Source organism: Lycorma delicatula, chromosome 9 (genome assembly GCF_047948215.1).
Source record: "Lycorma delicatula isolate Av1 chromosome 9, ASM4794821v1, whole genome shotgun sequence".
In the NCBI taxonomy this organism is placed as follows: Eukaryota; Metazoa; Arthropoda; class Insecta; order Hemiptera; family Fulgoridae; genus Lycorma; species Lycorma delicatula.
Genome location: NC_134463.1, coordinates 35,051,324 through 35,066,497, shown reverse-complemented (window position 1 = coordinate 35,066,497; position 15,174 = coordinate 35,051,324). Strand labels below are relative to the sequence as shown.

General features: G+C 30.2%; 1 protein-coding gene across 2 annotated transcripts in view; it reads left to right on the top strand.

Moving 5' to 3' along the window:
• The window catches only part of Npl4 (nuclear protein localization 4), an 83,016-nt gene that overhangs the window by 11,105 nt on the left and 56,737 nt on the right, over positions 1–15,174 (top strand). The window contains exons 4-8 of one of the 2 annotated variants that reach the window (XM_075374964.1): positions 652–784; positions 3,952–4,089; positions 5,693–5,816; positions 10,298–10,477; positions 13,543–13,680. In XM_075374964.1, coding sequence (XP_075231079.1) covers positions 652–784; positions 3,952–4,089; positions 5,693–5,816; positions 10,298–10,477; positions 13,543–13,680 — 713 coding nt within the window. Of the gene's footprint in view, positions 1–648; positions 785–3,951; positions 4,090–5,692; positions 5,817–10,297; positions 10,478–13,542; positions 13,681–15,174 lie in introns of both variants that reach the window. The other variant, XM_075374963.1, reaches the window with a different exon arrangement.

Genomic DNA, 15,174 nt, shown 5'->3' with positions numbered 1-15,174 from the left:
TAAAAAAATTAATTAAAAAGTAACCTTTAAAAAGTGATTGTAATAATAAATATGGGGGACATTGAATAATTAAAGAGACAAATTGATATAGAAGTGAAACAAATAAAATGAGTTTTGTACTTTCATGACTTTTTCGGTTGGCATCATTAGTTGAGAACAGCTGACGGATAAAAATTGTTTTGGTTATAACCTCAATATTGCATTTAACGATGGCGTGATCACTAGAAGTTTCCACATTAGTTGAACAACATTCAGTAATTCGTTTTTTGCCCTCTGAAGGTGAAAAACAGGCCAAAATCTTTTGGCCTGTACACACTCAGTGTGTACAGACTTGAAAGAACGCTATGAAAGGGAAGGTACTCAAATTTCAGCAAGCACATTGTCCATTCAGATCACTACAGCAGTTCTTTGAGTTTTAAATGAACAATGAACATCACTGATATCGGCTGTAAAATATTATAATATGGATTTTGAAAAGATTTTGTTTTATAAACTTTATTTGGTTTCTCATTTAAGGTGTTTTTACTTTTAAATAATTTTAAAAATTCATGGGCAAAAGCACAGCAAGTATCATTATTGTTTTTAAATGTAAATTTTTATGTGGTTGTTAAAAGGATGTTTAATTTTATTTGTTTAATTTTATTGTAGCAGCTGATAATAGATCATCTTCTAGTATTGCAAGGCAAAGCAGACAAAGTACTGGTAGCTTGGTGGTTGAAGATGAAATTGACCAAGTATTATGGAAACAAGATGGAAAAGTTCAAAGAAAGCGTGATGAAAAACTGTTAGTATTATTAAATTTTATAAATTAAAATAAATTAAGGAAAAGTCAGTTTATAAGCCTATAATTTTTAAAAATAATATATCGTCAAATTCTTCATTTGAACATTATTTGATACAAAGAATAATATTTATTATTATTAAGGATAAATATGAAATTTCCGGTGATGCATACAGTGATTTATGAGGAGTATTAAGGAAAAGTCAGTTTATAAGCCTATAATTTTTAAAAATAATATATCGTCAAATTCTTCATTTGAACATTATTTGATACAAAGAATAATATTTAGTATTATTAAGGATAAATATGAAATTTCCGGTGATGCATACAGTGATTTATGAGGAGTATTTTAATGTAGCAGATGTGTTCAAAAAAAGGTTGAACTAATGTAATAAGATCTTATATTCTAAGATCTATATTTATAACTCTGTGTAGGCTTTTGTTCAAAATAGTCCACTTCCACTTTGGGAATGGTTTGTAGCTGTATATTTAACTCAGTCTTGTTTATGATATGAAAATGAGACCTTTCAGGGTTAGCTTCAATTTGGGAAACAAGATAAACTTTGCTGATACCAAGTCTGAAAAGTAGGATGGGGTACTACGGTAATCTTAAGTTCTGTCAGATAATGGCAGATAAGAAGTGGCGTATATGTGAACTGGTACATTGTCATGGTGCAACATTGAGCACTGGCTTTTCCCATAGTAGCTCAGGCATCTTTCTGCTGCAGCATCCCTCAAATGTGTAAAACTTCCATGTAGAATTCCTTGTTTACTTTCTGGCTGCATGAAAAAGTTCATAATGTACCAAGCCTTCCAGAAAAATCTACGAATACCTTCATATCTGACTGCTAATTCAGGATTTTTTTGGTCAGGGAGATCTTTTCCCAATCCACTATAACAATTGTGTTTTGGTTTTGATATTGTAGCTATAAACCTAAGTCTCATTTCTAATGTAACGTTTTTAAAAAGGTTTTCATTGGCATTCGCTTGGTAAAGAAAGTCTTGTGTGATGTAAACATGATTGACTCTTTTATCATCAGTCATTAAATGCAGCATGAACTTTGCATGTTAAGTTTTTTCATTAAAATTGCTTGGCTTGATCCTGTGTGGATGTCCATTTAGTCAGTAACCTTTGGAATAGTTAAATACTGGTTTTAGTTACTAATACTAAATACTTTATTGTAGTTTCTTGATCCTAGTGCTATTCTGAGAGGTCCTCAAAAGTGGAGTGGTAGTGGGGGACTAGAGGTTATACTCAGCTCCCGACAGACCAGACCTGAGGTCCCCTGGGACTTAGTTTATGCTGGCTGCACTCCAATCACTTAAATTAACGATATTCGTTTGCGGGTGACTGAATTTTGGAAATTGATATGCTGTCGTGGCATACTTGATGCATCTACTCACTAGGGTGTAGTTTAGGGCTTAATGGTGACAGATCTTCCACGAGTAGGTTTTTAGCTTAGTTCCTGAGGGCAAAGTGGTATTTTTAGGTGTCAGATGTCTTCTTCAGAAGGCAGAACTCAATACTATCTCTCGGGGTGAATTTACTGATGTAGGTGTCCCTCGGGGCATCTGCATCAGTGGCATCTCACGTGGCTGGGCTGAACACTGTGGAATGTGATCAGTTTGAGGGCAATAAGATGTCCTCCATTAAAGCCATTGTTGGCAAGGAACGGAGGGGGTGGTGTAGCCACCTGAGACGCTACGAGGCGGGATCTTCCCCCTTGGGGGAGGAATTGAGATGTAGTTTCTTGATGTGGAAGTTGTCCATCCCTTGGATCTTGATCAGTTTATGTTTTTCCTTTTTTAAAATAATTTAACCATTTATAGCTTGCATTCTGTTCATATAGTTTTTCCAAAATGCATGCTGAAGTATTTTAAATGTCTGAAAGATTTATGGAGTTTAAAGCAAAATTTAACATAAACAAGTTTTTCAAAATATTTTATTTTCATTTTGTTAGAAATCCAACGAGGTTAGTTTATTCCTACGATATGTAGACTGGTTGGGGTGCTTTAGAAAAGTTCAGCCTTTCTTTTAACACACCTTGTACTCATATATATTTTGTATAACCTTATTAAATTTGTGAGTGTTCTATAAGAATATTGGTAAATTCAATTATTGCCATATTTGTAATCATTAGGAATTTAACAAAACCTGAGAACAGGATTAAAGTTCAACTAGATTCAGATCAGGGGAGTTAGCTGTCATTCAGAATTTCTAAAGAAGTCAACACCATTATTTTCCAACAGGTCCTACATTGCATTTGCTTCATTTGTGGAAAAATAAAATCGATGGTATATTGACATCTTGTAAAATTGAATCCATTGTCATGCTAAATAAATAACATTCTTGAAATAGTCATGATTCAGTGACTTGCCTCCTCTTTGACCATCTGCATCATTCTCTGTAATCTAATAAACTGTCAGATGAAATCCAGCTTTCTAGAAATTTTTCGTGTTATGAAATTTTGTTCAAAGAGGATGTTTAGCCTATATCAGTTTAGTAGTTTGGTTTTACAAGTATAGAACAAGAATTAAACATTTAATATTAGATAATTGAAGCCTTTTTATCCAGTTTTAGGGATTCGGAACTGCAAAAGGATATCTGATCTTTACTGTTTAATGCTTTGAATCTTAATGAATTTAGATCCAGAGATATAACAAGTTATAAATTACAGATACAGTACGTGAATATGGATGTGGCTGCTTTATCCAGTCGCATACCCAAATCATTGTACATGATTTGGGCCATACCCAAACCATGTACTATGATTTGGGTTGGTGGCTTGGGATGGGTGTTTATACAAGCAAACACAGAATGTTGAATACTCCACTACGCAAGAATGTTAAATCCAAAAAATTTATTAATATAGTAGTATGAAAACTTAATCTTAATCATCTATTTTGAATTAGAAAGTTTGATTTAACAGTATGCAAGTTAAGAAAATTACTTTTTTCCCCTGCCAGGTGTTTTTTATTTATTACTGTCTCATAGTCATTACTGTATGAAGAGCATGTTCAGATTATGTGTAATTTTCTGCAGCCTGAAAACTTAATCTTCATTATATGGAATTGATAGATTAGCATTTAAAATAATTTTTCATTTACTTTGTGTTTCTCTATATTTTTGATTGTTAAAATTAAATATTTTGCTTGTGTAATTTGTATAGTTGTCGGCATGGTGGAAATGCTTGTTGTGTACATTGTTCACCATTAGAACCATACGATGAAGTTTATTTAAAAGATCAAAATGTGAAGCATATGTCATTCCATGCATATTTAAGAAAATTATCTGGTGGCATCAATAAGTAAGTAAATTTTATTTATTTTATATTTATATATATATATATATATATATATATATATATATATATATATATATATATATATATTTGTCACACATACACACACACACACACACTCTCTCTCTCTCTCTCGCTCTCTCTCTCTTTTTTGAATTCAAGTCTTGAATTCAACAACAATTTTATTCCATCCCTTTCTCATAATGTGACATTTCTGGTGTGCCACCCAATATTTAATAAAACGTTTTTCAAATTTGTGAAAATTATGTCAACATTATGTGTTTAAGTATTTAAATCCATTACAAATTATACAAAGACAAGGAGGGTCATTTTCAAATTTGAGTGAACAAGTTTGTTGTAGGCCATAGTTCCCTAGTGAGGCTAGAGAGTTTTTGTACTTAAAGGTCTATTGTGTTGTGATTGGAAAGTGTACTATTAATCTTATCTAAGATGTTCTCTGAACATATTCTTTAATCATGTTTGCTAAAATTTTATGTAAGAATAGAAATTTTATGACAAAGCTATTCCAAAACAATAATTTCGATTGCACTTTTTGTTACTAAAATTAAGTAAAAATTAGCAAAGGAAGTGTGTCTGTATGTTGCACAATTGCTATTCATGTGACTTTAAATAAATATTCTTGTTGATTATGTTATATTCCATTGAGTAAATTATTGAATAATTTTTGTATTTATTCTTGATGAAAGAATCTTAAATTTAACTGTCATGTGTCCTGTCAGTAAACTTCATTAAAGTTTTTTCTTAATTACAATGCAAAGCATATAGTATTTATAAATGCATGCTGTTGCTATTATTTTATGGTAAAGATAGTTAAATTCAAAATAAAACATACATCTTTTAACAGTTAAATTAAAAATGAGTCCAGTTAAACAAAAACCATGTCATGAGAAGCTTTTCACTTCAATCTAAACACTAGGTAATACATAAGAATTGTACGTATACATACCTTTGTAATGAAGTAAATATTGTAGATGATTGAAAAGAGGAGTTACAAACAAAGTAATGTATGTGTGTAAGACTACACAAAATGTTACATGTGCTTCAAAGATGGGAGTTTGTATGTTAATGCATCATTTTCATTTAATTAATATTGATTGATCTGTTTTAGATAATAATTTATTTAAGTTATTAACCAGTCTTGAGCTGTTGTAATATATTAGTACATAAACACTGGATTTAGTAATGCAGTGATAAGTTAATGGACAGGTTGCAGTATCTATTTTCATTGTTGTTGAAACATCCTTTAAATGTGAAATGTAAAAAATGTTATCCACTCTATAAAAAAGTATGTCTTCAGCTAAGTTCCTTACATTTAAGACTGGAGTTCTTGGGAGAAATAGATGTTTGTTATTAAAAGAATAATTTTAAATACTTTCTAACTCTGATGGAGATGTCTTTCTGAAAGATTATTGTGGAGTTTTTATTCATTTTGACGAAGCTCTTTATAAAGACAAATATATATCTACAAGTATGTATACAACTTATCTTTGTGCTGATTAGTGTATCTATTTAAGTATAAATTCATTTACTTCTCTAATTACTGTTAAATATATTTATTGCTCTTGTATTTTTTTTATTTCTTTTTTAGAGGTAAATTTGTTTGGTTGGAAGAAATAAATTGCAGAATAAAACCTGGTTGTAAAGATCATCCACCTTGGCCTAAAGGAATTTGCTCAAAATGTCAACCAAATGCTATTACCCTTAATAGACAAGTAAGAATAATTGCATACCTGTTCGAATATTAAATAATTCAAAAATATAATACCTAAGTCTGAGTTTATGGTAGTTTCTTAAATTATTACATAGAAAAAACTAATTATGCTTCTATTTTAAAATTTTGACTGAAAATTATTAAAGCAAAATGTACGTATTATTTGATTATGGATATAAATTGAACACTCATGTATTGTGCAAATTGAATTTGAAAGAGTTGACAGATAATGCTGTATTTGAAGTTGAACTTACGATTTAATATTTCTTTTTTTTGATGCTCAGATGACTGAAAAATTGAAATCATTGCCCCCACTGTATATAATATGGCACTGATTGTCAGACTGATCTCTTTCTGGTTGTACAGGATGGAACAGAAACAATTAGACAGTTTAAAACTTGAAAATGAATATTTTAATTGCGAACAAAATACTAACTAGGTACACAATTGTAAAGAATGAGGGCAGGCATTTAGTTTTCAACTCAAATTTTGTAGGTAACATCACGCCAGTTGCCACCATTAGTGTTAAGGCACATCTCTGCATTTTGTCTGAGGTTGTCTAGGACTTTCCTCGGCTGATCCACAGGAATTTCTACTCTGATTAAATCTTTTAGTCCCTGTGTAATGTGAGGAACAGCAGAAATGCTCCTAGGACAGATGGGATACCTGCAGAATTCTGCACAGTGCAGTAAAGAAGCAGTAGATAGATATACAAACTGGTGTGTAATATTTACAAAAAAGTGGAATTTTCGTCAGACTTCAAAAACAGTGTTATTGTCATGATATCAAAGAAGGCAGGAGCAGATAAATGTGAAGAATACAGAACAATTAGCTTAACTACTCGTGCATCCAAAATTTTAACTAGAATTCTGTACAGAAGAATTGAGAGGAGAGTGGAAGAAGTGTTAGTAGAAGACCAATTTGGTTCCAGGAAAAGTATAGAGACTAGGGAAGCAATTTTAGTGCTCATATTAGTAGTTGAAGGAAGATTGAAGAAAAACAAACCAACATACATGACATTTATAGACTTAGAAAAGGCTTTAGATAACATAAACTGGAATAAAATGTTCAACATTTAAAAAAATTTAGGTTTCAAGTACAGAAATAGAAGAACAATTGCTAACATTTACAGGAACCAAACCGCAACAGTAATAATCATTGAGCATAAGAAAGAAGCAGTTATAAAAAAAAGGAGTCAGACAAGGATGTTCCCTATCCCTGTTAATTTTTAGTCTTTATATAGAACTAGCAGTTAATGTGGTTAAAGGAAAATTTAGATCCGGAGTAATTGTGCTAGGTGAAAAGATACAGATGCTACAATTTGCTGATAATATTAGTAATAATAGCTGAGAGTAAAATCGAATTAGAAGAATAGAAGAAACAATGAATGGCATGGATGAAGTCCTATGCATACCACATGAAAATAAACAATAACAAAACAAAAGTAATGAAATGTAGTGGATGTAAAGTACATGGATCACTGATTATAAAAATAGTACAAGAAAAGACTATCTATGGAGGTAGAAGATTTTGTTTTTTGGGAAGTAGAATTACTGAAGATGGATGAAGCAGGAGTGATATAAAATGTCGAATAGCCCAGATGAAACAAGCTTTCAATTAGATTTATAATTTGCTTACATCAAAAATTAACTTAAACATCAGGAAAACGTTTTTGAAAGTATATGTTTGGAGCTTATATGTAAGTGAAACTTGGATGATCAGAGTGCCTGAGAAGAAAAGATTAGAAACTTTTGAAATGTGGTCTACAGGAAATTGTTAAATCAGAATGAATGTTAAATCAGATGAGTGGATAAAGTGACAAATGAAGAGGTTAATGTATCATCTGTTGAAATGAAACTTTATTGGACATTAGCAGGTGATCCAGCAATTGCAGCATTTGTTTGATTAGTTGCAGCAATTCCTGCAAAGGTCTGATGTTGCTGTTGCACTACTTACAGTTTATAGGGATTTAATTCTCATGTAAGTTGCGTCCAACGGTTCTACAGTTTAAATGTAAGGCCGGCTGAATGGCGACAAGCAGAATGTTGAGGACTATTCTGAAACGCTTCTGCCACTCTCCATACATTCTTCAGGGTGTGCAAAGTTTGAGGATGATCAGGAGGCTTCTTGTTGACAATGGGTGCATTAGACCTGTATTGTCTGACCCAGTCCAATATTGTTTAGCGTGCGAGAACCTCCATTCCTTTCAACGTCAAAATGTCATTGAAAAACTTGTTGCGTTACAGTAAGGAACTGCTTGTTGAACACTTCCACTGCAAAAGCATGATGCTTTCCAAGCAATGTTGCATCATGACTGAAGGCTTTAAATTGCTTTACTTAGCTCTATGTTTTTCCTCCACCACCTGCACAGTTGTCAGCGTGGCATGACTTTTACATCATCTAATTGTTTCTGCTTTAACCAGTATATGAGTAATTGGGAAGTAATTGTTAATATTGTTTATTGCTAATCTTAATATTGTTTTTCTTGTATTTAATATTGTTTTTGCTTAATTTCATGGGTACCATATGTTTCCAGAAACACAAATATTCAAAAAATTAAATTTAAGTTAAATAATAGAAAAAATATATAAAACATAAAAAAACCTAAAGAATGTAGATTTCATTCACTTAGGAATTCAAAAAAAAACTAATTCATAAAAAAACAAAAAATTGAAAAAAATTAAGAAGTTTATTTTAGTAAAATTAAAAAAAAAATATATGTACAATATTAGTTTTAGTAAAGTGTAAATTACACATTATATACTACACAATATCTCTTCTTAAGAAAATTGTATTTGTTTCTTGATCTAGAAAATATCATACTCAAACATGATGTAATCTTTTTTAAACATCTGAGCAGAACCATGTTCTTACTATTACTCCAACCAGTTCTGTCTATTTGTTCCAACAGATAGACAAGTATTGGTAACACTTTTCATGGAAAGTACTTTTCATCTGGATTCTTCAGTGACAAATTAATCATCATTAGTATTTTGTTTCGCCTCTACATTGTGTTAATATTTCAGAATTTAGTATTTAAGATCATTGATACTGCAGATGATCCTCTTATTATCAATCTGTAAGTTACAGTAGATATTGCTTTATGTTAATTCTCATCGTTTATATTTCAGCATTTATTGATGTGTTTCATCAGCCAACAGCATGTATTGTTTTATTTAATTTGCTGTTTAATTTTTATTAAATTAAAATTTTTAATAAGTTATTTAATTTTTAATGTTCTTGCCTGTGTAATAATTGACAAAAAACATTTGTCCGTTAATGCATTAGCCAACACATTGCAGCAGTCTTTTAAATAAACTGCTTGGTTGTATATCAACTAATTTTTTTTAACAACTATACAGTTGCATGATTCAAGGAAACAACATTGATCTATCGATTGTAGAATTGATTAAAATTAGAGGTAGGAAGAGAACTTAAAACTTTTCTTTCCCTTTGTAAGCAGTTTGCTTAAGAATGAGAACCATTTTTATCATTTTTCAAGTCATATCTCTTACTTGTTTTAACGTTCTCATAACCATTTAATTTCACATTAAAAACAACTAGGTTTTCTACTAAAAGTGGTCCAGAAGTTAACAATTAATAGATTGCTTTTAAATAAGTTATTAGAAAAGGTTCTTATCCACATTTTTTTAATACTTTCTTTATAGACTTTAGACAAATTTCCTTTGAGTTTTGATATGAAGTTTTTAACAGCACCTCTCTTTTATCTCTTAATGTCTGAAAAGTTCATTGTTCCTATTCTATGCTCATTTGTTAATTTTTCTCAAACACATCATTGTTTAATTTTTCCTCAGTTTTTAATTTATCCCTAATATGTAGAACGATTTGTTTTAGTTTTGTGAATGTGTTAAATGTATTGTTAGGCTACATATTATTGTTAAACACTAGAGTAAAATCTGTGTCAATTAAAAAATAGAAAAAAATGAGGAAATATAAATATAAAACTTAAATTTACACTGCATTTTAGCTCTTCTGGAGTGGAAAACTGGAAGATCAGATTCTGGCTGTCTCACCCAAAACGTTTAAACATGCCTTAAGGTATCTGATTCTTCCTTATGTTTAAGGAGTGTAAGTAAAATAAAAGGGCTTTATTTGTAAGGAAGTATGGGTTATGGAACTATCAGGTTGTAATTAGTGCAATTTACTATTTTATTGAGGATTTAGAAATAGTAATGTATAACTAATGTTATTTGAGAAGTTACTATCTGGTCTTGTACTAGCCATCATCATTGTTCTTAATGATTAATTGAGGTTGGACATATATTTGGATGATCTGAGGAAGTGTCTTGTTAGTTAACTAGTCACTTTTAGACTATAGTTCTTTAAATAAAAAAACAGTTTTATATTAGAGTGTCATCTTTCCTAATACTTTTTGAAGAGATAAAAGTACATAAAGGTTGTCTAACTTTATGTGTAATAAATCTTATATTACTTTTATTTAATTTAGATATTTTTTTACAGGTTTACAGACATGTTGATAATGCTATGTTTGAAAATCCACATTTGGTTGAAAGATTTCTTGATTATTGGCGGACAACAGGCCATCAACGTATTGGTTTCTTATATGGTCGTTATGAAGTTCACTCTGATGTGCCTCTTGGCATTCGTGCTACAGTTGCAGCTATTTATGAACCGCCACAGGTAAGTAAATATTATTCTTCTTATGTATTATTTTTCAATTGCAATGCACTCTTGAATGTAATGGGAGAACAAAGTGTCACACAAAATAACAGATGCTGTTGTCTTGTAGTTCTGTTCCCCAACTATTAACATTCCTAAACTTGTTGACCCACACCCTTACATTTTCTGCCATTAGCTATTGTTATGGAGTGAGATTTATCTGCTATGTCAATGCATCTAAAACAATGTGTATAACTAAATCTTTAACAGCGGAAATAGTAAATTTAGTAGTGCTGCTGACATTCACTGTCATCAAAAAATTATTTATGGTGATGAAACTGTTAACTGAGCTGCTATAAGTAGGTTGGCAATAAAATTTCATGCATCAGAAGCTGGTAAAGGTGAATATTAAGGATGAACCTCGCAGTGGTCGACCAGTTTCTGTGATTGATGGTAAAGACAAATAGTTTCCACTTCGTATTGGTGCTTCTAAAGCAAGTGCTAAAACTCCTTAGGGAAATGTATTGTGTTTGACAATCCTAGGAGTCGATAATTCTGTGACATGATAATATTCAGACACATTATGTACAACTGCCAAGGCTCAGGTGAAGTTGTAATTTCAAACTATTCCAAAGCCTCCATACAGATTTGGTGCCTTGCAATTTTTACTGTTTTCCACAATTAAACAAAGGATATTTATTTCACCGTGTATGAAGGAGCAGTCTGGACATGGACTGAAGGAAGCAGTGAGGTCACGGATCAAGGAAAGAGCACCTGGATTACATGAAAAAATAAATGTAATTATTTGTACCAAATTTAATTTTCTTTATGTTTGTTATATTTGACTATCCTTTCATTTGTGAGTTATGAGTGACTATCCATTACATTTCAGCCACTCCTCATATGTATGTCAAGTCTGGTTCTAGTTGATTTTTCTTTGTCTTTTGTATTTCCCTCTTCATCTCTTCTCTCATTATACTTTGAAAGTCTTTAAAGGTATCTTAAGTCTCATTAGACCTTTCATAAAGCTCCAACAGTTTATTGGTTCAACAGTAAAAAATAAATACAATCAGCAAGATAATCCTCATTCCTTCACCCCTTTTTCCTTCTCATTAATTTAACTACCTTTTTTTATAGTGTTTGCTTTTATGTTTTGTTCTTATACCTTTTCTTTTTTGTTCCTGTCAGTTTATTTTTTTATTACTTTCATTAAAGATTTTACCTCTCCTATCCTTTTTAATGCTAATTTTTTTATTGATAACAATACAAAGAATATTTTTAAAAGAATGATGACTAAAAAATGATAACTTTAACATTACTAGTTTAACATAACTTTAACATCTAGGAAGTTGGCCTTCATCCTTAGAAATGCTAAAACAAAGCCAAACCTGATTAAAGAATGGGCATTTATAAATTTTTTGTAAAGATAATAATTGCAATTTAAGTTACAAAGATCAAATTAAGAAAATATTAAAATTAGATTAAAGGAGGATTTGACTCACAAATATGGAGATTGGCTGTAGTTCATTATTACTTGGAAACTGGTCACTTCATTATTTAACAACAGGAGATCAGTATCCAACAGCTGTTTGAATTTTAAATTTATTAAAAATCTACTTGTGTAAGGTTTTAATTATAAGAACATTAAACTGTTGTCCCCTGCTTTTCAAATCCTTTTTGTTGGATGGAGAGATCTGTTTGATTGGCTTAAGATTCCTGCTATGCTTATCATCTTTGAGATAAATTTTAACTACTCGACCTATAAAAGAGGCATGCATTCAGTATGGATTGGAATTTAAATGCCTGAAATTTATTCTAATTGCCTGAAATGACAACAGTTTTATAGTTTCTAATAACTGTTTATTTATCAATTAATATTGCCTATTATTTCTCTGTTTTTGTGTTTTGTTTTGTTTATTTTTAAAATGTTTTTATATGTACGTTTTAGCCACATTATTTCTAATTATGATGATTGTTTAACAATTGAAATGGCCATGTAGGTCTAAATTTTAAATAAATTTTTTTTGTAAGGTGTTTTTTTTATCTCTTGTATAACAGAAGAAAATGCTATTGTAAGATTAACTGTATTTTGATTTCAGATTTATTGAAAGTACTTGTTTTGTATTTATTTTATTTCTTAAAAAAACAGTAATAAATAAAAAACATATTAACACATTTGATATGAATGCACTTTAGGAATTAATAACAATTTTACAGGAGTGGTTGGTTTTATGACTTAAAAATGTCAATAGTGAAAAAAATGCCAAACTATTGTGAAAAATAATTGTATCAGAATAATGAAATCAAAGTTAAATGAACAAATTTATGAGAAATTCAGTACTTTCCCTTGATGAGATCGTGTCCTCCCATGTGAAACAGCATTGGGGTTGAATTGAGAAAAGCAGACTTTAAAAATAATTTTTACCCCTATGTTTGCAGTTTAAATAATAAAATTTGGTAAAAGTAACTGTAAACTATGTTCTACAATGATTTTAAATTGACAGCACTTATTTGTATTCCATTTTCAGTCCTTATATAATGTTTAAATTATTATTACAGGTAAATTAATTTTATGCTATATATGAACGGTGGATGGAATGTAAAGCACAGTCGCTCATTACTCACTAATGAAAAGAGATAGTTACATGGAACAAATATGGGATAAAACTATATATCTTATTTGCTATAAAATCATATTATATTTTTCGACATAGTCAAAATTTAAACAGCTACACATTTTCCCTACGATGAACCAGTTTTCTCATCTCATCATTGAAAAATGCTGGCGATCTTTTGTTGATTGTTAACCTCACTGTTTTTTTTTCTCCGTCAAGTTCCAGTGGACATTACATCTCAGCCACCCCTCATTCTTGTAATGTTTATGTAGGTGATAGATAATGCTAATGGAATAGAAATTTGTTAATATAATTTTTGGTTATCACAATATTCTAGTATCTCTTAAGCTTTGTGTAATAACTGGTGGTGTCATTGGATGATAAAATTAATCTTTGGGTAGAAATTGTGAAAATTAAATTTAATAAACTGTGAAACTGTAAAATTTAAATATTTTTTCTTTCTTTGTGTAGGAAAGTAGTAGAGATCATGTAACATTACTTCCTGATGATAAAGAACAGATTGTAGAAGAGATAGCTTCACAATTAGGACTGAGAAGAGTTGGTTGGATATTTACGGATTTAGTAGCTGAAGATCTCAAAAAAGGAACTGTAAGATATTTGTTTTGTCATTGGCTTAATCTGCAGTGTTATTTTTAGCTTGTACACTTACTGTTTTTTGTTATTTTAAAAATTTGTGTGGACTTAGTTATATATTACTTTATTTTGTTGTATCTTCATTACGTAATTTTAATAATTTTTACTTATCAACATTGAAAACATTTTTAACTGTGATTAATTTTATAATTTTGTTGATTATGGATAGATTTGTTTTTGAAACTATTCATTAAGTCTGTGAAAACATGCTGTCCATGAAGGAACACAGGAGTTGAAATCTGCTTAACAATATGAAAGCTCTCTGTTAGTTTTGTGAAAACATAAATAGTAGTTAATCCTATGGAAAAATTTGATTAATCGTAAATAAGTAAATATTATTATATGAGTAGGTTATAAGCAAAAGTGAAAGACTTAAAGGAAAAACACATTGAAAAGTTCTTAATTTATTTTAATTCTCTGGGTTAAATTTAACTAACACTTGACCTATTTTTATTTACTATTTTTTTTAAATTTATATAGTGATCAAGGTAGAATCCATGTAGAGGATGAGTTAAAGGGGATTGGTTTGCTACAGCACTGTGATTGGTATTTTGACCTACAAGTGCTGTATTTGAAAATATGGATTTTGTTTGTTCTGTAATGGAAGTACAATAGACCATATCTTTCATTTATTGGTTCTTAATATAAATCCTTTCATTCATTTAAATAATGATATTTAATGATATTTTTCATTTGCAACAGATTTGATGCCACATTCCTTCTTATGGGTAGGTTGGCATTAGGAAGTTATCTGCCTAAAAATTCTACTAAAGCTTGATATGCAGGGAAGTGGGTATTATATATAAAAATAAAAATTAGAAGCACACATGTGAACTCTGTGTAAACATGACACAATGTTGTAGTAAGCAGAAAAAAATACTCCATTACTTGATGGGGTTGGTTATTGTCAGAAGTTTATTTGATCTGTTAATTGATGTACTTTGGGTTCAAATGTTATATTATGAATATGTAAAAAAAAAAAATCATGGGATCCTTGGTTACATTAAACAACCTTGTGGTTTCTTAATCCCTAAAACATCTTAGGAGTGTTATAGAAATGGAAGATAGATTTATTAGAAGCCACAATTGGTTATCCACCTTGTGTTGTAACTTTGATTCCTTTTTAAATTTTCTAATCCTTTCTAACTGTTCAGTAAAAGGGTGTGTAAAGTATCAGGCCCATAATCCTGTATTCATAATGAATTTTGTGATGCTTTGTAATAGTTTGTTTTTATGATAAAAATACTGTACAATATTTATAACTTTTTAAAATATTTTTCTTTAAGATCATAATTCTATTTTTCAAATATCATTAGAAATGTTTGATTGTACTACTTAAATAAAGAGTGAAATTTTATCTTTATACACTCAGTCTTATCAGGACCATAATTATAAATACGTTTTACTTTCCTGGTATTATAGCTGTAGAGCTATGCTTCAAGAAGTAAT